Consider the following 26,128-nt stretch of genomic DNA (forward strand, 5'->3'; position numbering starts at 1 on the left):
GGATACCTGGAGTTTTTGTGTATGACCATGAAGAACAGCTTGTGCACTTTCACCCCTGATGTTCCCTGAATAACTTGGGTCTCGTTTAGGTCAATAAGCCTTTATCAAAATGTCAGGAGTGAAAAATGTGTCTTGGTGTAAGCCGACTGGTCGTTCCCTCCAGTCACTGGAGTCTATAGGGCAATCAATGTTCTCTAAGCTTGTCTGCATGTCACGCAAAGAGCTGGATGACAGTAACCATTGACTGCGTGTCTGTCGCATTGTCTTTGGGACAGCCTCCATTTGCATACTTGCCGGTGTGCCTGTTATCCAATGAACCATGGAGGGCCTTTAAAAAAACATACGCGCACAACTCCGATGCAAATTTCCTACGCAGAGAATACACGCTTCTTTAAAGCACAATCCAGGCTTTCATTTTCTACCTTCTTGTTATAAGACTGAAACTGATCCTGACAAGGCCATGGTTCCTGGTCAGGGTGCTGTTTGTGGCTTCATTGTGCTAAAACATTAACTTTTCTCTGGGTTTTTCTTTGCCTATCAAGATAATTTTTTTGTTGTTCTTTTGCTTTTGGTAATTGCTTTTGGGGATATCCGAACGATGTTATCGGTGCTATCACATAAAATGTGAGGCCGTGCATCCTGTCCTCAAATTGGTTATTTTGAGTGAAGGACAGTTTTTGCTCCCTGTATGGTTGCTATTGTCTTTTGTTAAGGGAGTTGCTTTCGTGGTAGTGATGAAAAGAAATGCACTAGCCTTCTGCATACAGAAGCGTACTTGGATTTTAGAATTTATTGACTGTGTCTGTGAAACAAATACAATCACGTGCTGAGAAAAGACTGCCTCTGTGCTGTGATAGTTCAATGGCACCTCAGGTAAAGCACGGCTCATAATTTTGTCACTCGCTGCAGGTTCACAAATTATGTTAGGTGAAATTGGACAAAGGGAGAGTTTCATTGCATTTGAAGCTTCTGTCATAAGACACCGGCTTTCCTTAAAGCATCTGCTGCAGGTGCTGTTTCTTTAGATTTATGATGTTCATTATGACTTAATTTTATTGAAAAAATATTTAATAATAGTCCAGTTTAAAAAAAGAGGGGTTCTGATGGATCCTTTCAGAATGAAGCTGTAGAAGAGATTCTTGGTTGGGTCGAAGTGTCTGAGGTTCATGTTTATTACAACCAATGATCTGGGCAGTTTCATTATACCTTGAAAATCTAACTGGAATGCAAGTGACCACAAATGATTGTGATAGCTGTTCTGCTGCATCTGACATCTTGCACGGGTTATGAGATTGTCAAAACTAAGGGAAGGAGTCCTGGATAATGTTCTCCTAGAAGTGTCATGGAGTTGAACTTCAACACTGTAGTGCCCTGAGGTCAACAGTGTTATGCCATCAGGAGACTGGCATTTTAGAGCCACAAAAAGATTATAGTGAAAACAACTGATGCACAACATTTTCCCCCTCTTTTTGCTGTATTTTTGCTGTATTTTTTGCTGTACCTATTATTTTACTCAGTATTCAGGGCAATGTCCCGTGCATTTTTGAAGCTCATAATGACTGCCGTTCATCTTGACTAGACTAGGGTTGTATCCTCGTTATCTCAATTAATTTAGAAAATAATCGTAGGTACCATCTTGAATCCTATATGCCAATCTGTTACGAAAAACAGTAGTGAGCCCCTGCAGAAATGTGAGGAGGCTGGATAAAATGTTCAGCAGCATGTCCTCCCTGCAGTTGCTCTGTATATTAAATCACTCTATGAAATATGCAGCTCATTCTCTTAATCTGCATTATCCTGTGTAACTGTGATACCTTACGATTGGTTTCTCTGCCTTACTCTATATGCCATGTGCTGTGCGTTTTCAATTACAAGCCACTGTTACTATTTCAATTAGTAGATTTTGCTGTTGGCTGTGATAGAGAATGTGACCAGTTACTAACTGACTTGGCTAATAAGAAAGTATTGCAGGTCCCTGATACTTGAGGAAACTATGCTGAATATGCTGGACTCAACCAGTCTGTAGAAAAGCAAGGTTTATCTGCACATTAAGTTCCAAATATAACATAACTGTACCTCTGTCTAATCAACAAGAATGTCAGGTGTCTTTGGCATTTACCACCTTGTAGGCATTTCCAAAGTCATACCTTAGCACAGGTCTGTGGTTAACATGTAGCTTGATACCAGCAGTGCTTCAGAACTAGACCTCTGTTTCTGCTGAAGTCTCTAACTGTTGACAAGAGGATGGGAAAGGCACGCTTGAGGTCTCACTATATGTTCAGTGTACCTGGACATATTGGTAATGGGTACTAGAAATCTTTCTTCACTCTGCGTGAGATTAAATGAAGACTAAAAAAGTAAGAAGTAGGGGGAGGTTAAGCTGATACGGTAAATGGAATGTAATACACTAGCAAAATGTTCATCTCCTCAATACAGACTGTGCTTGTTTTCTTTGGCTCAGTCAGGGAACCTTTTGTTTGGATTAGAGCAAGTGAATTGCGCAGAATGGTTTTTAGTTTTAGTACGTGTAGACAAGCCAAACTGCATGCAATTAAATTATTTAAGCTTGCTCTTAATCTTTTCTTTCTTTACTCCTACAGGTTTTTCTGTTACTTTAGAGCATTTTGCTATAGTTGACTTTTTTTTCACCTTCCGAATTTTACATTTTATCTTAGTGTTTCCTAATATATTATGAAAAAAGTTGAAAGACATACATTAGAGAATTAACCTAGTTTCCTGTCTGTTTCTTTTAGGAAATTGTATTAGTGGTATTCTTTGGAACGGAATATGTGGTTCGGTTGTGGTCAGCAGGATGCCGCAGTAAATATGTTGGAATATGGGGAAGGCTTCGTTTTGCAAGGAAGCCTATTTCAATCATTGGTGAGTAAGTACAGCTTGCAAACTTGATGTAAACGAGTAAAAGTTGTCCTTGAAAGTTTTGAGAAGTGGAATTACTGCAGTAGTTGAAGCCAAGTTAGAGCAAGAGCTCCTGTCATTAGCGTTAATGTAGATCTGAATTTCCTTTCAGGAATCCATGGCACTGTCATTTGAGAACAAATGTAGCTTGGTTTGTTTTTCCAGAAGAGCAGAGTGTTTTATTTTCACAAGTGATCTGAAGCTTTGCCAGAAATAAGTCTTGGCCATAGTCCTGTCTCCTGTGACCTCAGGCTCCCAGACACTGTACAATAGCTACAACTGTACTCTTTTTTTAAAGATACTGAATGGCCTTTCTTTTTTTCCCCTCAGCAGCCGTTTGAATAATTTATTATAAGCTTATTTTGCACTCTAATTGAACTACGTACTGCATGGTGGAGCATGATAGATGCGCTGTAGTTACTTTGTATATTTATTGCATTAAAATACAGATTTCAGTGATGCATTTGGAACTGGGCACCTGACTTCCCTTGATATTCACTGCAGTTGGCTTCCTAACGTGACTTCGGTGTTCTTAGAAATTACATCCATATATTCAATATATGTCACACACCATTATTTTTTTAAGAATGCTTGTCAGACATTTAATGATTTCACTGAAAGAAACATAATAATCCAAAATTGATCTGTATTTTGTAGCCAATATTGAGAGAATTATGTAAAGATCCTTGCCCTGAAGCATTTAAAATATAAACGGATTAAACAAACCAGATTTTGGAAGAGGAGTATTGTTATAGAAGCATAATAGTTCTTGTTCTGTGACATAGTTTTTTCCACTACTCAAAAACATTATTTGTTGCTGAGTAGAGGATATGGTTTATGAAAAACTATCTACATTTTTGCTGAATATAAATTACAAAATTGTGTACCTGGGTATTTTTACAATCATAAAATAGTTTAGTTTTTATTCTCTGTGCATATATATAAAAATAACAACAGTATCTTAGGTGTGACTGCAACTATAAAATGGCTTTGACTGAATCTTTGCATTCTGTCCACAATCCGTATCTCTTGAGACCTAAAACACTAGGGGTTCTGAAACATCATCCAATTTATTTCAGCTTGAAAAGCAAAACAAAGTTCCACTTTCTCAGATGTGTATCAAGGACTATTTCATTCTCCAAAATACAGAGTTCCTTTCCAAAATTAACTAGGCCTGAGGCACAGAGATTTAGAATACAGTCCTAGGGTAATGACTGACTTAAACTAAATTACACTCACACACTAATTCCAATTTTTCTCTCCCTTTTAAACCTGGACAGATGAAATAATAAAGTCTTTTATGTGAAATAAACTCCAAAACCTCTGTCAATGAATGAAGTAGTGTCTAAAACAGCAGAGAAAACAAGATACGCAGAAGAGAATATGTAGAAACTGTTGAAATTCCTCATCGATTATAGCTAGTAAGGATTCCAGCCTGCTGAGACTGCTTTACAGTAACTCATCACTCTTGTCATTCATCTAGAATGTGGCCATCTTGGACCCATCCCAGTAAAACCTTTCTATCACATCACACAATTGTATTTTCTTTATATGTTACAATAGAGACCTCTTGATATATAAACAAAAATCTTCATTTGGGGTGACTGTTCAAATTGTTAAAGTAATATTAGCATTCGTTCTAGTAACAGTCTTGCAGAAGTATTGCAAGATGCTGCTAACTCATTTTTTCAATTGACTTTTATTTTCCAGATTTAATTGTAGTTGTTGCTTCCATGATAGTTCTTTGTGTGGGCTCTAAAGGTCAAGTCTTTGCAACCTCAGCTATCAGGTAATTATATGTAATGAAAGAAAATAGTGCTGAGTTAGGTAGATTATTTTTTTCTTTTTTTAGCTCCTCTTTCAATTCTTGCAGTAGAAAATGAGTCACTGCTCAGAGTCATGTAGCAGAGCAAATCACCAATAATGTGTGGGTGTGAAACAATGATCCCATTAAGTGCAGGGGAAATAAAATTTTGCATGTGTTGTCTGGTTGTAATGCATTTATGTCTGGTGGGGATAGAGGTGCACATACCCCACCCCCTTTCCCCATCTAGGTGGGTTGTACCCAAATCCTGTTTTAGTTTCTTGGCTCAGTTTTATAGCAACTCTTTCATGCTTCATGTCTCTGATGTTTTCAGGCTGCTTCTTCGTAAAATGCCTGGGGTTAGTGGTTGTGAATTCCTGATGGACTGAGTCTACCTTGTGCTCAGGAAGGTCACACCACTTGATTTTCTTGAATGAGAGGGTACAGGGCAGTGTACTCTGCTCTGTGCACTGGCTGCAGCAATGCTCTAGGATTGCAGTGACTCTCATAAAAAGAATATTTTAAAATATTATTGGACTGTCTAGTTCAAATTGCTCATAGGAGAAGAATTCAGATCTTGAACTGTTTCTGTATGTTGTTTCCCATGCTGGCGAGCAGGTCAAATATGAGTTGATGAATGATTTCTAGAGCATTTGCAGTTTGTGTCCAAAATTCCTGAATCCTTGAGTTATCCTTACTAGCCATGTGTACAAAGGTCTGTCCTTCTCTCGTGCAATCTCCCCATGCTGTCTTCATAACAAACAAGATGAAAGATGGGTGAATGGAGTGAAAAGAGACAGGCTGCTAAGTGTAACATAAAATACTATGTGTGTCTCTTAAATCAGTCCTTTGGAAGAGACAGACTTCCCCTCTCTGCCTCTATTTCTTCTCTTGTATCTTTAGTCTCCTTATTCATTTAAAAATTATGTTCCAGGGGCATCCGTTTTCTGCAGATTTTACGAATGCTGCATGTTGACCGTCAGGGTGGTACATGGAGACTACTGGGATCAGTAGTGTTCATACACAGACAAGTAAGTTGGAGTGCTCTTATCAATGGCATAATAATTGATACAAAAGTTCCTTATACTCAGAACAGCATGTATGCAGGCATGCATGCTGATGATGTAAAATATGCTTAGTGTGGAGGCATGCAGTCATTTATTTTAACAAGCGTGGTGGTTTTGCCTTGTTCAAGGGACAGAAAGTTCCTACAAGATTAAAAATATTCACCTGCACTTTGGCAGACTTTTGACTTGTAGGTGGACATAAACACAGAAAATGAGACTTCTGAAAAGTAGTCTGAATATTTCTAAAAATATGTATCTAAATTCCAAAGTTGTTTTGAATGTGGCACTGTTTGAAAAAACTACCCAACTACTTTCTGGTGACAAAAAGTTTAATGAGTCACACTTGCAAGTGAGGAGATTGTTTTGACTCCTTGTTTGAAATGTGCATGCTAGACCAAGTAGTTATCTGTGGTTTAAATTCTTTTACCATTGAACTCAGTGGATTTTTGTTAATTTGCACAACCAACAGTCAATGTCAGTGTTTATTATTTGCTGAAATTACATTCTTCTGTTCCAGTTATCTTTTAAAAACCATCAGTGATGGGTAATTTAAGTGTCTCAACAATATCATAATGCTGTTACTTTGATTCTCTTTGCAGGAACTGATAACTACACTCTACATTGGATTTCTGGGCCTGATTTTTTCCTCTTATTTTGTGTATCTGGCTGAAAAAGATGCTGTAAATGATTCTGGAGAAACAGAGTTTGGCAGCTATGCAGATGCCCTGTGGTGGGGAGTAGTAAGTATAGCAATTTCACATGTACTAAAAGTAGTTAACACCTTCAAATGTGGAATAAAGTTCAAGCAAGCATGGACTAAGAACAGCACTTTGAAGCAGTAAGAAGGCCATTTCAATACACTTTCTGTTTTTGTAATTCTATGAAACTAAGAAAATAGTATAGATGATCGGCAGTTTTATTTGGTGTTTGTAGTCTCTCGTGATCCAAAGTGAACAATTTATGTATACAAGATGTAGAAACATCTATTCTTATTTCTTTATCTTGTCTTCCCTTCTGTTACAGAGATTACTTCTTGCTGCCTTTCTCATGGTAGGGTTCAGCCTTCTAAGGCGGTAACAGTCTTGCTAAAGCAGGGCTAGTGTTTTCGGGGTTTTTTGTGTGTGTGTTTGGTTGGAGGGTTTTCTTTTGTTTAAACAGATATCTATGGTTTGCAATTCTGCTTGGGACAGTAATTCCCTGTTTATTCAGAATGGACTAATTCCAGAACAAAGAGCATCTGAGAGATTTAAATCCAGACACAGGGCTGTTTTACAGTGATTATACTGCTTTGGAACCTGCTTAGAATCATAGTATCATAGAATGGTTTGGGTTGGAAGGGACCTTAAAGATCATCTAGTTCCAGCCCCGCTGCCATGGGCTGGGGCACCTTCCACTAGACCAGGTTGCTCAAAGCCCCATCCAGCCTGGCCTTGTCAAACACCTCCAGGAATGGGGCATCCACAACTTCTTTGGGCAACCTGCTCCAGTATTTTACCACCCTCATAATGAAGAATTTCTTCCTTATATCTAATCTAAATCTACCCTCTTCCAGTTTAAAGCCATTATTCCTTGTCCTATCACTATATGCCCTTGTTAAAAGTCCCTCTTCAGGTTTCTTCAGGTACTGGAAGACTGCTATAAGGTCTCCCTGGAGCCTTCTCTTCTCCAGGCTGAACATCACCAACTCTCTCAGCTTGTCTTCACAGGAGAGGTGCTCTAGCCCTTTGATCATCTTTGTGGCCATCCTGGACTCGCTCCAACAGGTCCATGTCCTTCTTATGCTAGGGGCCCCAGAGCTGAACACAGTACTCCATGTGGGGTCTCACCAGAGCAGAGTAGAGGGGAAGAATCACCTCCCTGGCCACGCTTCTTTTGATGCAGCCCGGGATACTGTTGGCATTCTGGGCTGTGAGCTTGTCTTGCTGGCTCATGTTGAGCTTTTCATCAACCAACACCCTCAAGTCCTTCTTCTCAGGGCTGCTTTCAATCCACTCATTACCAGCCTGCATTTGTCCTTGGGATTGCCCCAACCCAGGTGCAGGACGTTGCACTTTTCTTTGTTGAACCTAATGACGTTTGCATAGGCCCATTTCTCAAGTTTGTTCAGGTCCCTCTGGATGGCATCCCTTCCCTCCAGCATGCCAACTGCACCGCTCAGCTTGGTGTTGTCAGCAAACTTGCTGAGAGTGCACTCGATCCCACTGTCTATGTCACTGACAAAGGTGTTAAACAGTGCTGGTCCCAAATATCGACCCCTGAGGAACGCCACTCATCACTGGTCTCCACTTGGACATTGAGCCATTGACTTAGTATCCTTGTGTGGCACTCGTCTGTGCAATGTCAACATACCATCTTGCTCAGAGTTTTTTGGGTTTCTCTAAGGCGCTGCCACACCATGTGGCCATGCCATGTGCCATGCTGCCATGCCATGTGGCCTGTATCTTTAGTTCTGCTAATAAAGTTGTGCTTTCTTGCTGTTGCTAGTGATGGTTGTCTCTCTATTTTCAATTGTTATATGTACTTACTAGTTTGACAGCTCTATTCTGGGATTATGTTTTAGTAAACGTTTAAATTCTGTGCTTCTGCTATTACCTCTCTCTTCTAAAGAAAGACCAATTACCTCTTTCTTTTCTCGCATGATATGCAAACATTAGGTTGGCTGCTCTGTTTTGGGATTTCCCATCTGTAATTGTTTCCCTTTCCTTTTCCTATTGCAGTTCAAAGAAAGGTACTTTTTGGAAGCCGTTTTTCCTTATCATTAGCATTCAAGCAATGACTTGTTTTTTTCTGCTTTAGTTGTATGTAGCTTAATAAAACAAACTGTCATCATTAAGTGCTACAGATCTTTAAAATGCATAGGCATCAATAATGATTCTATGCTTGCATTTTCAAAATGTGCTGATCTTCTAGAGTCTTTTCTTTGTTGTTTTAAATCAAAAGGTATTGTTTCTTTTTTCATTAAAAATGAGACTACATAACTAAGTCTTATGTACAAGAATGATAGGACTAACACCTCTTTCACTAATGAACATACATTTTTTTTTTTTTTAAGAAAAATTTTTAATAAATCTCTGTGTGTGTGTACTTACATAGTCTTCTCTACAAACAGTACCACTTGCTATTTCAGGAAGGAAAGATCTATTGATGAGCAAGTCTGTTGCAGGTCTCCTGGTGCTGAAATGCATATGTAGCCTTTTTTGAATCCAACAGGTTTTGCTTATGTTGCTACTAAGATCTGCTGCAGAATTCTTTCCTCTTGCTGTTTGCCACGGTTAAATACAGCCTCTCTTAGGATCAGGAAACTTGCTGTGTAGCACAAGGAAGTGGCTTTCTGGCAAGTAGCTTTTTCAATGCATTCATGTCATCACGGCGTTTTTATTTTCCAGTCCAGTGGTAAGATGATTTGCTAATTAACAGTGGGAGATATACCTGCATTTAAAAAGGCACGCTGTCATTGGTGTTGGCATTAAAAATTGAGTATGTGAGAGACTGGATTGGCTTACTGAAAATACAGTAATCTTCCATAGAAGCAATACAATCTGTCAGGATATTGAACTATTCTCCTTTCAGGGAATTATTGCTTAGTTAATAAGCATGCCAGTTATTTTGTCTTTCTAACTACAATAAACTCATTTATTCACTAAGTTTAATTATAATACTATTCTTTTTCTGTTATAACCTCTATTATGTTGTAGCATGTCACTTGAAGTGTCAGACTGCATTCAATGAATGCATAATGTAATTTCCTTAATATTAAATAATAGAGTTTAGTGTCCTTGTTCTGCTTCGAGCACAGATGCTATATGTCTGCTAACTGCTAAAAGGATTTAGCAAAACAAAACTAAAATGGATTCAGGTCCATCCATTTCTGGTGTTTTGATACTGTAATATTCTTCATGCCTTCTGCTAGGAAAAAGTCCTGTGAAGGTCATTAAGTATCAGGATGCTTCCTAATGAAGGTCTCAAACTCCTACAAAAACCTTCTTAAAGTATTAGGTCTCAAAAGTTTTGGTTATGTTTCAGCTAGAATCTTCAGAATCGCTTAAACACCACAAATTCTGGTCACTGAAAAGCTGTCTCTGTTTTGAACTGGACATGCAGAAGAGGATAATTCACAGCTCCTGTCTCAAACACCACCACAGATACTTGATCTGTCTGGCATCGTAGCTGATCTCACTTCTCTGAATGCACTTGCCTTATGTAGTAGAGAATACTTCTAAAAGAAAAGTACTTGATAATGTTTCCGCACGCCCTTTATTACTCTACAACATTTTTTTGTTATCTCAGCGTATGTCTACACTGCTAAACAAGTTCTTTGGGTAGTGGCTGTAGAATATGTAGCATAACATAAAGTAAACTATACAGAAGGTCTGTGTTAACACAACTAAACTGCATCTGGAACTGGGTACTTTTATATTACTGTGCTTTGACTATAGGCATACCCATAGGGTGCATAACTTTTAATTAAATGTTCTTCATTGTCATTGTTGTTATTTTTAAATCTGTATTACTGTTCCATTTCCATATGTAAATTGGCTTCCTGGGCTTTGTTTGAATTTCCTTGAGAACCCTGGCTGTAGCTATTTGCCATTCCAGTGTATGGCCTTCTTGAAGAAACCTAAGGCTACCTTGTGGCATAGAGTAAAGCTTTGTCTGTGTTATTGCTGGTTTTGAATGCAGTGCATGTTGTATAAATAATTCTGCAAATGGCTGCATATCTGTGTGTCTTTCAAAAGACAAGTTTAGTATTTGCAAGTAAAATAAAAGTAACATGATGCATCTTTCAGCTCCCCAGTGCAACTATTCAAAATTAGTCTGCTTATGTTGTCCTTCACGTCCAGACTAAGAGTTTTAAAGACCTGGTATATATTCTGGACAATAAAAACAAGAATTAAAAAAAAAGAAAGAGGCTAAATGTTCTCACCAAATCTGTAAAAGATGACCGCCTTCAGGGAATGTTATTGTCTCACTCTCTCTGTTTTTTTGTGGGTGGGTTTTTTTTTGGGGGGGGGGGGGTGTTTTTTTGTCTGCTTGTGCGGTTTTGTTTGTTTTGGTTTTTTCCCCTCTATCCTTAAGCATTAAATTCAGTCATGCCTCGGGCATAGTGAGGGGAGCTACTCTTTTGATATCCACTGAGTGATACACGATTTCCAACCTTCACATCTGAACAAACATCCTTCAGGAAAACCATTACTGTGGATCATGCTAACAGTCTCTTTGATCATGAGCACTATTTGCCACAAGAAATTATTTAATATAGACATGCATGGATATTACACTGTGCCCGCCTCTTTGAATTAGTTTGAATTGGATCCAGCAATTGTCTGCAAATATAAGCTTTAGTTAAGAATTTCTTGTTCCTTTAATTCATAGGTACAAGCTTTCCCACCAAGGACCGAATTCAACAAAACATTGATAAGTTTTCTTACTTCTAAGGACACATAAAACCATGTTCCTACTTAGCAAAGCCTATCGATATGTGCTTAAAGTACACTGAAAATCAAAATTGTGGGAAAGCTTTGCTGAAAAGTTAAAGGAAATACCACTTGAAACAACATGTACGTAGACCTTTTGCTAAATTAGGACAGATCTGATTTAATTTATAAATAGTTGAACATAAATATTGAAACATTGCTACATAAAAAGGATTTTGTTATTCAGAACCCTTTTTTCCCCCTTCTACATTAAAAAAGCTGTTGAGAACTGTACGCTGACCTCAATGTTAGACAGAAGGCGAGACTTCATTTTTATTCTTTTTGCAGCTTACAAGTAACGAATACCAACTATAGACCTGTTATATCCTTTTTTCTTTTTTCCTTTTTTCCTAATTTTTGGGATGACATCATAGAATCATATCTTTGGGTTGAAAGGGATCTTTTGAGGTCATCTAGTCCAACCTCCCTGCAATGAGCAGGGACATCTTCAACTAGATCAGGTTGCTCAGAGCCCCATCCAACCTGGCCTTGAATGTTTCCAGGAACGGGGCATCTACCACCTCTCTGGGCCACCTGTGCCAGTGTTTCACCACCCTCATTGTGAAAAATTTCTTCCTTACATCTAGTCTAAACCTACCCTCTTTTAGTTTGAAACAGTTACCCCTTGTCCTATTGTAACAGGCCCTGCTAAAAAGCCTGTCCCCATCTTTCTTATAAGCCCCCTTTAAGTACTGGAGGCTGCAGTAAGGTCTCCCTGGAGCCTTCTCTTCTCCAGGCTGAATTAATCCCAACTCTCTCAGCCTTTCTTCATAGGAGAGGTGCTCCAGCCCTCTGATCATCTTTGTGGCCCTCCTCTGGACCCTCTCCAACAGGTCTATGTCTTTCCTGTGCTGAGGACTCCAGGGCTGGATGCAGTACTCCAGGTGAGGTCTCACCAGAGCGCAGTAGAGGGGCAGAATTGCCTCCCTCGACCTGCTGGCCAGGGTTCTTTAGTGCAGCCGAGCATACGGTTGTCCTTCTGGGCTATGAGTGCGCATTGCCTGCTCATACCCAGCTTTTCATCCACCAGTACCCTCATGTCCTTCTCAGCAGTGCTGCTCTCAATCCCTTCATACCCTAGTCTGTATTGATACCGGGGGTTGCCCTGACCCAGGTGCAGGACCCTGCACTTGACCTTGTTGAACCTCATGAGGTTCACATGGGCCCATGCCTCGAGCTTGTCCAGGTCCCTCTGGATGTCATCCTGTTCCTCAGGCATGTCAACTGCACCACTCAGCTTGGTGTCATCTGCAAACTTGCCGCGGGTGCACTTGATGCCACTGTCTGTGTCATTGATGAAGACATTAAAGAGTACTGGTCCCAATATGGGACCCTTGAGGGACGCCATTCATCACCGATCTCCATCTGGATATTGAGCTGTTGGCCACTACCCTCTGGGTGCAACCATCCAACCAATTCCTCATCCACTAAACAGTCCACCCATCAAATCCATATCTCTCCAATTTAGAGGGATGTTGTGGGGGACCATGTCAAAGGCCTTACAGATAGACGACATCCATAGCTGTTCCCTTGTCCACTGATGTGGTCACTCCATCATAGAAGGCCAGTAGGTTGGTCAGGCAGGACTTGTCCTTGGTGAAACCATGCTGACTTGTTTGGGTTTTTTGGAGGGGAGTTTGGTTATTTTAAGAATTTTTGGAGTGGGGGTCAGAAGACATAGGGGTTAGTATTTTTAAATGCTTTTGCATGTAATCTCTGCATCTTGCAACTGCCTTCTCATCTCTGTGCTTTAACTCTACAAGCAGTTCTAACTAAATTTTGTTCTCATTTAATAAAGATCTGCGGGGTGGATGTGTAGAAGCCTTTTAAAATTCTTTCTTACAAAGTACAGATGTAGATATTCTTACATCTAAAGAATACTCCTGGGACTTTTCTTCATTCCCAAACCTTTTATATCTCTATCAAAAGATATCAAGGAGCAGGGGGGGGAGGAGGGGGGGGATCGAGAAGAATCCAGAAATTTTCAACAGTTGTTCTCCATTTGATGAAACAAAAGTGAAGTATTTCAAAATACAGATAATTTTCTATGTCAGGATCTAGAATAAATAACCATAATTAATGAATTTAGCTTTCATTTAAATCTCTATAAGTAGCACAAATTCTACTCCTGTTGAAATGGATCTGTCAGAGGCTGAAACTGACTTCACTCTGATTTTTCTCTGTCATATAGCTAGAATTACCGTCATAGGAAGATGTTATAAAACTTCCCTCCTAAGATATTTGGCTACCTTGTATATGTTTAAGCATTCTTGTTTTTCCCCTTGTTTGTACCTAGATAACACTGTTTCTTTTCAGTGTAATTACTGTATTTTGTGAGGTATAATATAGTACTAATACTGAATGGAAAATAAATAGCTGCAGCATTTCCACAAACAGTTCTGAAACTGTAGTCAAACTATCTGCATATGTTGATAACTTTCCCCAGCACTTTCTTCAATATCACACTGAGATATAGAGGGTACTACTTCAACTGGAGGCATTTTCTGACTTTTTTTTGTACAGAAGTAGTCTGTTGAGCAAGGTCAAGATAAGAGTAAGTCATCTACTATGGTTTAAGACCTACATGTGCTCGAGTTCAACACTGGTGAGATCAAGCCCAATAGGTAGAGCTGACTGTTGACTTTGCCAGCAGTGTGACTGATGGTGGCCAGCAGACCTCCCACCAGCTCTCATTTATCTGATCACTACGCAGAGAAGGGCTGGCATACTGCAGCCTCCCAAAGAAAGTGGGTATCGCCGTTTTGTGAAACCTAAACAACTGACGATGGATTAATTATCAGGCTAGGATTCAAAACTGCTCGATCTCCTATGAGTTTTATTGCTTGTGTCCATGTCTACATTTACTACTGGGTTCAGTAGTCTTTTTGCTGGACTATGTTTTCCTAATTTAGGTACCTTTGTATTTTTGTAGAGGTGCTTGGAGCGGTGGGGGGGAAGCTCAGATGAAACTTTGCCTATACCTTCACTAATAATGAATGCTTCTTCCTATTTTTATGCAAGTTTATGTCCTGTATCTTGTCATCCTTGAGAACTACTGCCAGAATGATCCTGGGGATGAATAGACTATTTTACAAGAGCAAGTGAAAACAGCTTTTATTTGTGAGGCTAGACACACTGAGAAAGGGATTCAGCAGACTTTGGAGCATGCTGTGTTGCAGGTGTATGTACTGCAGGAGTGATGCAACAGAAGATGGGAGAAGGATAAACTTAGACCATGAAACAGTGGGACAGAAGAACAGGGCTGGAAACTCATCTTTCAGAAATGAAGACAGGAGCCTACAAGAATGTCTGGTACCATCAAAAGCATGAGGTTCTAGAATAACGTCCCAACAGGAACAGTGAAGGGAAAGCCAATTCATTTTCAGATGGAGCTGAATTTTCAAGAAATAGTGGATGAGATGACATAATGTGGTTGATCTGGACTAGCCAGAAACTAGGAATAGCAATGAGAAAATCCCTTCAACCCTTGTATTCTTACTGAATTAGTGAAAGCTGCTGTAGTCTCTTTTTTCATTGCACAGAACAGACTTTGCAAATTTAGGTGAGCTTAAAGCTCTAAATTAATTTTCATCACTTGTTTTAAAGATTCTTCTAATTTTATCTCTGAGATATCACAAGTGGAGATTTTTAATTTGGGCCAACATTTGATTAGAAGGTTTAGAGTGGTCAGTAATTTGGTCAGAACTGATCGATGCCTGGAAATGACCCCTTGAGGAGATATTAAACTAAGATCCAAGAGCAATGGCTGGGCAGCACTGAGGATCTATTATTTGAGAGACATGACACTGAAGTTAATATATTGTTTGTTGTGTTTGCAATTGGATGTGTAGTTCCGTTTCATTTCATATCCTAAGTTATTAGAAGTGTTTCCGTGTCCTTCAGATGTGATTGTGTCTCAGTTATGTACTTCAACTACATCAAGAATGATGGTGTGAGCCTGCAATGATAACTGTATGAAAACAATTTCGAAATTTTAGGAAGAAAAAGAATCCAAACATCCCCTTTAAATATTTGTAATAGTAGTGACCAGGAAGCCCCTTCTTCACCTTCGGATTATAATTTTAATTCCAATGTTTCAAAACATTTGTGTCCCGCAGAACATAGTCTCTTAAATTGTTCATCTAAAGGATGTAACTTGAATCTTCTTGGAGTGCTGCAATGTACATAGAAGTGACTAGGAGCAGAAAGTGGAATTTCTGTTGTGTGAATCGGTTTATATTGCTAACATCCTTATATGCACAAGGAAGAAAAATATTGTCACTTGGAAAAAAATTCAAAATATCGAAAGATAACTAGGGGTTTTTTTAGCTTTATACAGATCACATACTTCACAGTAAAATAAAAGCATGAGTGTCTAATCTGTTGATTTCAGCTACTTGGAAAGTTTCTACTTTATATTCAACTTGCATTGAATAAGATATCAAGCAGTAGAAAGACTTCTAATGTGTTCATTACTTTTAGGTGTACAGGAGAGCTTTCAAACCATTTTGCAATTTACTATGCTATAACTGCAAAGAAGTCAGAGAACCAGTCGATGTTTCTGGTATATCGCTGGATATTGTTATTGTGTTACTTGATTTAATCAAGATGGGTGTTGTGAGTGGGTCAGAAAATTCCGAGTGATATTTGGTCTGCAAAACAATACCTAGTGCAATTGATTTTGAAGTTGCAAAACTTCCCTGTTCAGTGCTGTTGAACCTTACTATTTCTTCTTGCTGTCTGGATTTTTGCTTCATATTTCCTCCTTCAGACTGTTGATGCATATTTAATAGGAACAAGATTAGTCTTAATACCAAAGCCTGTGGTGATGATGTACATCAGATCAAAGTTCTGAAATAGTCAATGAATGAATATGATTTTGTTACTAATTAAAACAATTAGTTTTACATGCTGCTTTTCAATGAAAATTTAATGTGTGAGCTCTTGGATCAATTTAATTTCATTATGCCAGCATATTTACTATGCTAGAGTAGAAGTTGAGTCAGTATTTCCATTATAAGATCCTATTTTACAACTGTAAAATTAGTATTGTACTCTTTAGGGGGTTATAATCTGGCTGTAAAAATTCACTTAGCACAGAAACTTGGCATGTAAGATTTCAACAGCATATATCTTGGGGAAAAAAGCAAATGTAATTTTGGAATACAATACACTTAGATTAGATTATATTGTATTTGTATTGGATTAGAGTTATGAGGGCAGAGAAAAATGTTAACTTAAACACACACTTTGATTTGCAACCCAATTTCCAAAATGTTTTTTAAAAAACTCCTAAACAAACGGCACAGAAAATACTTTGCTTGTGTCACTGGTGCTTCATATAGACCAATTCAGAAGGGGTGGGAAAGGGGAGACAAATACTTCTTAGTTGTATATGAATTTTTCTTAAGTTATACTTCAGTCAGCTCAAAAGCACCTATTTCTTTTCACATTTCTAGTTAATGTATCTATTTCAACATGATGTTAAGATAGTCACACAGAATAGTTGATGAAACTTTTCAATGACAAGGTTTTGTAAATCTTTTCAAAAACTGAGGCATAAACCACTATCTTCTCTCATAATCTTTTATGTAAGAAGGTATTGGAGGCCATCACTTTTCCCACAATTACACATTTGGTTTTTATACCATATTTTTTGAACAGGAAATTGTAATTAGAATTTAGGATTTTTTTTTTTTTTTTAAACTGACACTTTTATGTAGGTAAGGAGATAATGTCATCCCTTCAGTTCCTCATCAGGCCCTGAATTAAGATGGTATTTCAACAACAATTTCAGGAATACAGGCAAAGGTACTTGGGTACTTACCTTACTAATTCTTAAATTACTTTTGTAGGATATGAAACAATTTTGGAAATAAGACACATTTTAAAAACTTGTATTAAAAATTAAATGCTAACACTTGAATATTTTGAGTATCAACAATTTGCAATAAACTTCTAATTGCCACCTCAAGCAGCTAGAGCTGTCCCTTTGTCATGTGTTTGACAAACCCATAATGATGTTGCTTAGAAGGTGGACAGACCGAATATGGAGGGCTTGCTTTGTGTGTTTCTGAGGTATAGCTCAGGTTGGAAATTACATCTACAGGATTTCCCTCTGGTGTAGGAATCCCTCTTTTAGTAGGAATGGACAATTGTTAATGTGGCCGATAGCCACACTTTTCCTGAAGCACTTGTCATGACCTTTTATTTCCTCAAACCCAGGTTCTTTATCCCTTCACCCCCTTAGCAAACATCTTACCTCTATAAATCTGCCCTTTCCTTTTCTCCTCCCTTAGAGATGCTGCCCTGGGCATTGCCTGCATTGCTGCAGTCGCTGGGTAGTATGCATTACAGCAGACAGGTGAACTAGGAGCAGGACAAGATGGGAATGGCCTGTGTATTTTATTGTCTGGGACTAACATCCTCTGTGTCCTGGGCAGTTTGATGCCCATCCTGTCAGAAGAAAGTCTGAGCAGCAAGCAATTGAGGTGTGCTTGAACTGCTTGAGAGCTTCATGTGGTTTCACATGCTCTGATTTGGTTAGCCTTCTTCAAAGTCACAGATAAAAACTCTCTCGAATTTCCAAATTCAGAAATAGCTTGTGACATAGGTGAATTTAAATTGCTCTCAGATGCCAAAAGTATCCTTCTGCTTCAAACAAATCCATTCTTTCCTTGAGCTCATGCAAATAATGACTTACTAAGCCTTGTTATGCCACATCACTGTGGTGGTAATCTTTATTTCAGTGTTTTGAAACCCAAACTCAACAGATGTTTCCTGCATGTGTGCATTAAATTATCTGTTCTTGCTCTCCATGTATTATATGAATTAGTGATTCGTTTGGCTATGTTTTCAGGATCTTTACTCCATGGAAATTTTTCAGCTTCTCTTGCTATTTATACCAATATTACTCTCTAGAATACGTCATGTCTGACCCCAGTCATAGTCCATGGTTATAGTATATATCTGCTTTTTCTATGCAACAGCCCTGTAATACTCTCAGCAAACATCTCCTGCCCATAAAGAAAATCAGCTATTCAGAGCTGTTGGCAGCCTCTCTCTAAGGAAAGTGTATGAAGTGGGCAGGCAACCCATAACCAAGTAACTTCATACGCTGTAAAGTTGCCTCAGACATGAAGACTTAAATTAATGGTTTTACTTTACAAGATTTTAAACATGTATTTTATTGTAATTCAGTTTCCTGTACCGTTTTCCATCTATTATACATGAGGAAGCAAACCTGGAACGGAGAGTTACCTTCATTAATGTCACACAGACTGTCATCGGGAGAGTTTGGAATGCAACTAATGTTTCTTTAAAATAAATAAAAAAAAGAACAACTACCCCAAACTGCTATATTTAATACTTGCTGTAATGCTCTATGCATTTCTCTTCACAGGTGACTGTTACAACTATTGGCTATGGGGATAAAGTGCCTCAGACCTGGATAGGAAAGACCATTGCATCTTGTTTTTCAGTATTTGCAATTTCATTTTTTGCACTACCTGCGGTAGGTTATCTTATGCTTTTGCTGGCAATTTGGTATTGACTCATTAGTCATCAGATTAAACTTTCTTATTGATTCTTTAACCTTTCACTTAACCTGATGTTATGACAGCTTTGTATTAAGCTTTTATATTGTAGTGAAAATATATGCAGCTTGTAGAAGCAAAAGAGCATCTATAACTAGCTAAAAAAAGTAAATATGCAGTGTTTATTGTATGCAACACTAGATTTGGTATGTATTTGAGAAAGAGATGCTTAATTAAAAATACTTTTTCTGCCCATCTCAGAGAAGTGTAAAGGAAATTATTTCTCATGGTAATTACTTCTGGACTCAGTGACTTAGTGATGTTTTGACTTTTTAAGGCATTCACTCATAGTTTACTCAACTGATTAGGTCCAGGGTGAACTGTAGAATTCTTGTACACATCTTTCTTCTAGCAAAGCTGCCAAAAAGGTGTCACTGGCAGAGAGACAACAATAAGCAGCCAGGGATACTGATGCAGCTCTTTGCCAAATTAGCATCTGTCCATGGCCAAAGCCCCATTTTCAAAAGTGACCTGGGGCTGAGCTTTTAAAGGTGTTATGGCACTTTGTTTGCACTGAAAATAGTTCCCAAGTATTTTCTAAGAGTACCAAGACACTTGAGTACCAAGGGTAAATTCAAATTCAATGAAACCTGGACTGTGGTTTTAAAACCCAAAATGTTCAGTGCCAAGGGTAGTTAAGGGTATTTTTTTCACAAATTTAGCAATGCTCCTGAATTGTGCTGTTAAAATGTTTATTTTTCAGTTCAGTGACATGAACAGTTGTGTTAGCAGATGTTTGTGTAGTTGTGGCAGGAAAGTGGTGCGGATAACTACAGGATGGATGAGAAGAATACTTTAATGCCAGTACTGTCACAAAAATTCTTTACAACATGAAATAGTAACTATTCAAACGCCAGTGGCTTTGAAAAATTAGTTGCTTACTTTAAAGGTATGCAGCCTTTTGCAGAGGAGGGTAATTAAACGTGGGTTTTTAGATTATTCAGCATCACTTTGCCTTTAAAGCATATTCTTCCCACTTCCTCGTTCTAATCTCTTTCACATTTATTCCTTGTTTAGAAGAACTGGTAAATTAAATTTAGAAACTGGTAAATTAAATGATGTGTGAGAAACATGCCAAAAGCTCCTATTTTGACTGAAGAGTTGGGGTTTTTTCCCTCAGACTTGAACGCCAGCAAAGATGTTTTATAGATAATTGTATAGCAGTCCCACCTTCACAGCAATGCTTTTATGTTTACCTGTCAGATTTCCCTAGTCATTTGCAGAAATAAAACAACAAACACCCCTTTATCAGTGTGATTTTATTACTGAATTAAGGTGTTCTTGTGAGTTGGCCCAAGGGGGAAATTTAGGGTTTGAAACTCTAGCAGTAAATAGTTGACAGGTAGTAACTATTGCACACTGCCTTGTTGCCATTTTAAATAAGGAGAGCTGGCTGAGATCACAGTCAAAAGTAATTGTTGTGGCTAAACACAACTGGTATGGGTTCTGGATCTAGCAATGATCCTTCATTTCCCAAATAAGTGATGTTTGAGCATCATTAACTCTTTGATCTTTACTAAATTAACATAATAGGAAGGGCCTTTCCTGTTCCTTTCAAAACACTTGGTGATTAATGCAGTTCTTAGAGGTTGAGCTAAGATCACTGGCTGCTCTGGCATGTAAAAAATGAATTATGCTTTTGTTGAGTAGGTGTAGTCTTGTAAGCTGATTTATAGAAGATCTTATTGTTACCAAAGCCTCTGTTAAACATGTCTATAGTGATGCAAATGTCTACCTAAATGACTCGCTTGATACTTAATTTTGGACTTAGTAGTTATACTACATTTGGAGGCTATTTCAGGTTGTACACCATCCAGTGTGACTAGTCCATGTTCCTTGTCCTGAGAGCGGATTAGATGGCCTTGTGTTGAACTTACTTAAGTCCTGACCATTTTGTAATATTCCTTTTCCCCTTCTTTGTCCTCCTCTCCTAGCATGGGTTAACATACAGAAATAGAAATAACCATACTACAGTTAAAAGGTCTTTCTTGTGGCCTGAATCATGCCATGCCAAAGCTTTAAACCTCATAAAAAGAAAGCTAAGCACATCAAGCTAGTATTTTTCACTATTCTGTCGTTCTTCTGCACAAGCATTTATGAGACTTTTAGAGGGTATGAAATATTTCTGCTCACTCTTTAGCGTTTGAGTCCAACTGACTTAAATAGGCTTTGGATCAGGGCATGATAGCATTCATAGTTAGTTTCAACAAGTAATACTAACTGAGTTTAAAAACTTAAACAGTATTAAGTAATTTCCTCTAAATAATTAGTTGGGTTTTATGATGCTGAATAGAGGTTTATTAATACAACATCATTTGGTAAGCTTATGTGTGGGTTTTTTCCCCCTTAAAAAAAAAAAATTAAATCTGTGTTTTCTTTCTTCCCACAGGGAATTCTTGGTTCAGGCTTTGCCCTAAAGGTACAACAGAAGCAAAGACAGAAGCATTTCAACCGTCAAATTCCAGCTGCTGCCTCTCTCATACAGGTACTGAGTTCCTGCATTTTGCATACTATCATTTCTCCCCATTTATAGTTTTTGGGGGTTTTTTTTCCCCAAAACTGTTGGCAGTATTCCCATGCCTGGTCCCCATTAAAAATTGTGCAGGAGTTACAGATGCAAGTCCTTTAAATGTCTTTGGAAATCCCACCTTTAATGTAAAGTAATGAGCAGAAAAGTTCACTCCCAAATCAGTGTAAAATTTTTAATTCAACTCGTTAAAATAAAAACTGAAAAGTATCCTGTAGTTAGTGAACAATTCACCTGCAGAAAATGTTATGAAATACTATGCTTGCAGTAGTGAAAAAGAGAGAGGTGTCTTAATGTAAAATTGTGCTTTAAAAAAATACTTTGTTGCTTGTAAAGACAAATGTCAGATATGCTTCATTTTCCTTGGGACCACTAAGTTCTTAAAAAATCTCAAATTTAGGAGAACTAAGTCAGGATGTTAAATGGGAAGATATTATCTGAACTTCTTAACTGGCTGGGAACCACTGGGATTCTGCAAAATCAATCTTTTCATGTAGGATAACATACAGGCAGAAAAATTTTAATTCCCTCTGTTAAAAATGCAGTTGCAGTTCAGTCTCAGTAAGGTCAATGAGATTTTATCCTTTACTTCAGCGGAGCCAGCATTTCACCCTGCAGAAGTATTAATATTGTTTCATTCTAGGTTTCTCCAGCTTTTCTTCCCTCACTCAGTATCTGCATGTAGCTTTAGAATCACAGGGATCAAATTTAAAAGGAATCTAGATGTATACCTAAGCAGTATCATTTTTGCATTCTCATATGACTTATTTCTCTAGCTTCATGAGTGAATGTGGATTTCCTGGTCAGGCTCTTTATGGAAACAGTAGCCAACTGTAAAGTTTATGCTTGAAACTAAACAGTCCCAGAGTTAATGTGAAAAAGGTTTAAATTTAGGGCTCTGCCTACTGTCAGAGATTAGCAAAGTCTTCAGACTTGGTGTATTTCATTTGGATTGCATGGTCAGAAAAAGGTATGGTTTTGCAAAGAATGGATTTTTAGTTTTCCCACTGATTCTTTTGGGAAATCAACCCCAAATTATTGGGGAAGCCTTAGACTGCAAGTCCAGAATGTTGTACTTGGCTCCACCTGAAATGTTAAGGAGGAGTGGAGGATAGACAAGGAGTTGGTGACTGCCTGTTCTTTGTAGTGGTAATTATGATTTACTAATAAATTCAGACTTCTAAAGGCCCAGTTTAGTAAGTGCTCTACAAATAATTTAGAAAAAAATTATTTTTAAACCAAGAAGTTTATGAAATAAGTACAAGAGAAGACAACAGCTGAAACAAGTGATACTTTTTTCCTGTACTCCTTGTTTTCTTCTAGAGGCCAGTTGTTTCTTCCGGTATCCTTTTAACTATGGTGGGAATTATATGGTGATTGTCTGATCCTTTACTTTCCAACTGCTGTATGTTTTCCTCTGTCATTTTTCCTTGCTTTGTTTCTTTAATCTAGTGTTTTCTGGCCTTTTCCACTTTAGATTTTGTGTATGTATATGTGTGTCCTTTTTGCATGTAGTGTTTAAATGAGGATCTGTTTTTTTTTTAGTTTGGAGACTAATTAGTAATCGAATCTCTAAAGTTTTTACACATTTAGGAGAGAATGCAGTAATGTCGTGTCTCGGGTCTTGTTTCCTAGCCCTGCTTTTCTACCTTTTTGTCTTAGAAGATAGTACTTTAATCATTGGTCGTTGACAGGAGGGAGGATTGGGTTTGGGTTAACCATTGGTGCTGTTCCCTCATGCTCTCAATCTTATTTCTTCGTATGAATATAGCCCTACTGACCACATCACAATTGTTTTTTTTTCTGATAGTACTCTTGTGAGACAGGGAAGAACAATTTTTTTTTATGAGTAGGAGCCTGAAACACAGGATGCAGTAGGCAAAATGCTCCAAGTCAGAGAGACAGAGCAAGAAATTCAACCCCAATCTTTTGAGTCCAATCTAGAATTCTCTCATGTTATTTATTTGTTGCTAATGTGAACAAAGGTTGTACTTGAAAAGACCGATCTTCTTTTCTGGTTTGCTCAGTTCAAACTAAGTGGGTTTTGTTCGCTAAATAAGGATTCTAAACCATGTGGAGTTTGTTCCCAGTGGGGAAATTCAAGAATACCATTAAATAAAGAATGACTAACATACTTTTTGGAAGTTAATTTGTAGTACAGATAGCTACAAATCCGATTGCATTCATTGTTTTGTCCCTTAAAACTTTTGTTCTAGACTGCATGGAGATGCTATGCAGCAGAAAACCCAGACTCTTCTACATGGAAAATATACATTCGAAGACCTGCCAGAAATTATCATTTGCTGTCACCCAGTCCAAAACCAAAGAAATCGGTGATGGTACTAGTAACTAACTTTTCCTATTGTAGTAATTTAAATTTTTTTAATCGGATTGAATTTGTTTACTCTCTAGAGGCTATTTATTTGTTGTGGGTTTTTTACAGATTATTACTTGGTTTCAAAGTTTTATTTTGATTTCAGTTTTGAGACTTTCAGTATACAAACATTTTAAACTATAACTTAATTTGCTTCAGTTTCCAAGCTTGACTTTTTTAATGGATCTGTGGGTTTGGAAAAGAGCAATAATGACCTAACTCAGGCACATCAATCAGTAACTTTACTGTTATTGTTTGGAAAACTATAGGAAAAAGAAAAAAAAGAAAATTACTGTTTCCAAAACAGTAACTTTTAATTGTTTTGTTTTTTTTAAGAAAAAACAAAACATAAAACAAGAAAACAAAACTGCTGCTTCTTTCAGCTATTGATTTTGTGGCTTCTATGGTGAAGACATCTTGTGCCTACATACAGTAGTATTTTCATATCAACTGATTCCTTAAGTTAAGAATTTTTTTGTTTAAAAAAAAACCTACAAAAACCCTTTGTCAGTATCTTTAGATTATGTAATGCTTCCTTGTGTCTGTTGTAAGAGTATTGGACAGTAGTCTCAAGCTGGAAAGAGATGATGTTGTGCAAAAATCTTCCCTAGTATCCCAAGTTCATCTGAGTTCAGTAGGTACAATTTCTTGCATCCGTAAAATGGTAAAGATATTCTAGAATGGTTTGATTTATATAAACTGTCACAGAGCTAGTAGATTTTTGTACTTCAGGCAAGGGATTTGCTAATGACAATGTGCAGAGCTCTAGTGATTAAGCCAGTTTTGGTGGAATGGGGGGCAATCTTACGGAGAAACACACAGTTGTAGCATCATGAAAACGTAATTGGTCAGGCACTCTTTTGACTGGTTATAGCTCACTGGGAACTGCATTATTCTTGAAGACGTTACTGAAGAGACAACTAAATGTGGCTTGGTTTGAGTAATTTAATGTTATGTGTATTTTTAGGTTAAAAAGAAGAAATTTAAGTTAGACAAGGACAATGGGCCTTCTTCTCCAGATAGGATGTTAACTGTTCCACACATCACTTATGACCACGTGGCAGAGGACAGGAAACCTCATTTCAGTTTTGAAGCATATGAAAATTCTGGTAAGAAATTTCATTATAAACCGCTAGTAACTATAATGGCTTCTATTAGTGATTTACCCACAGGTCTCCTTTAATATCTGTAGGAGAGATGATGAGGAGAGAACAAATTCTTGTCATTCTAAAGCAAGAATACTTTGCTTTTTGGCTTAGGTTGCTGGCTTGCCTGGGTGAGATACAACCATTCCTTTAACGAGCATGCTCCACTGCAGGCAAACTAAGATTATTTGTCATTTCTGCCTCCCAGAAGAGCTATTGTCTTTAAGGCTGGTGCATACATTGCCCAATTCTGGGGAAGCTACAGGGATTAGCTGTCAGCTTTTCCATGTGAAATTTACCTCAGATATGTTACTATTGTGCTTGTACCTCAATCAAAAAGGATTGACATGTCTTGGCTGTGCCTGGGCATACATAGTCTGCTACATGAAACCATCATGTGCTCCTGCCATCTGCTCAGTGGAGTAGGCTGTGAATCAAATTTTGAAAGCAGAAGTACTTAAGATAAATGCGGATCCATCTGTATCAACTGTCACTGTACAAAATGGTACAGTATGAGGAAAAAGAAGAAAGGACTTTGATAATCACCTTATAATTAACAGCTTAGTTATAGTTGCTTTAGTTGTAATGAACTACCAAAATAACTCTGAATTTGCAATGCGGCTTTTTTTAGAAATGTACTTGTATTAGAAGTTTTGAATGTGTATTGCTCAAATTTTGGCAGCAAAAATTAGGTTTAATTTTTAAGGTGTGTTTTATTGATTATAGGTATGTTAAGTACTTATGTTTTTTCTCCTCAAAATTTGGCTGACCTGATTAAATTTAATGGCCTTTAAAATAAGATAGCAATGTGGGCTGGCACCAGGCATATTCTAATTCAAGCGGAAAGTCTCACCTTCCATGTACTTTTTTGGTATGCTTCTGCCTTGTCTTGTTCTGTAACATCCATGCTTTTCCACTCTTTCTTGGCCTCTGTTAAGGAATGATTGCAAATTGCAGTCATTTGTTAAAGGTGGACAAGTACTAAGTTTAATCTGTGTCTCAGGCTTTGAGTACAGATACCTTTCTTCAAAACAATCCAATGAATGAACTGTACAAATGCTTAGATTTGTGAAGTCCCACCTTTTATCACTAAGCTTCGAAGTTGGTTAAAGGACAGTATGATTTGCAGGCAGCCTGTCACTGACACTTCAAAAATCAGCTTTATAGCTTTCAATAAAAGGATTTTCTCTAATTTCTTCTGACACTTATCTCTTTTCTTTTTTATC

The 26,128-nt window shown here is 37.8% G+C and overlaps 1 protein-coding gene across 1 annotated transcript in view; it reads left to right on the forward strand.

The window, feature by feature from the left end:
* Positions 1-26,128, forward strand: part of KCNQ1 (potassium voltage-gated channel subfamily Q member 1) — a gene marked incomplete at its 3' end in the record, with an annotated part of 366,747 nt that overhangs the window by 87,136 nt on the left and 253,483 nt on the right. The window contains exons 3-10 of the mRNA XM_082000813.1: positions 2,754-2,880; positions 4,627-4,705; positions 5,655-5,751; positions 6,387-6,527; positions 18,664-18,774; positions 21,246-21,341; positions 23,600-23,722; positions 24,725-24,866. Coding sequence (XP_081856939.1) covers positions 2,754-2,880; positions 4,627-4,705; positions 5,655-5,751; positions 6,387-6,527; positions 18,664-18,774; positions 21,246-21,341; positions 23,600-23,722; positions 24,725-24,866 — 916 coding nt within the window. The remainder of the gene's footprint in view (positions 1-2,753; positions 2,881-4,626; positions 4,706-5,654; positions 5,752-6,386; positions 6,528-18,663; positions 18,775-21,245; positions 21,342-23,599; positions 23,723-24,724; positions 24,867-26,128) is intronic.

The sequence above is a fragment of the Phaethon aethereus genome (assembly GCF_964289735.1).
Source record: "Phaethon aethereus genome assembly, chromosome: 5".
NCBI lineage: Eukaryota > Metazoa > Chordata > Aves > Phaethontiformes > Phaethontidae > Phaethon > Phaethon aethereus.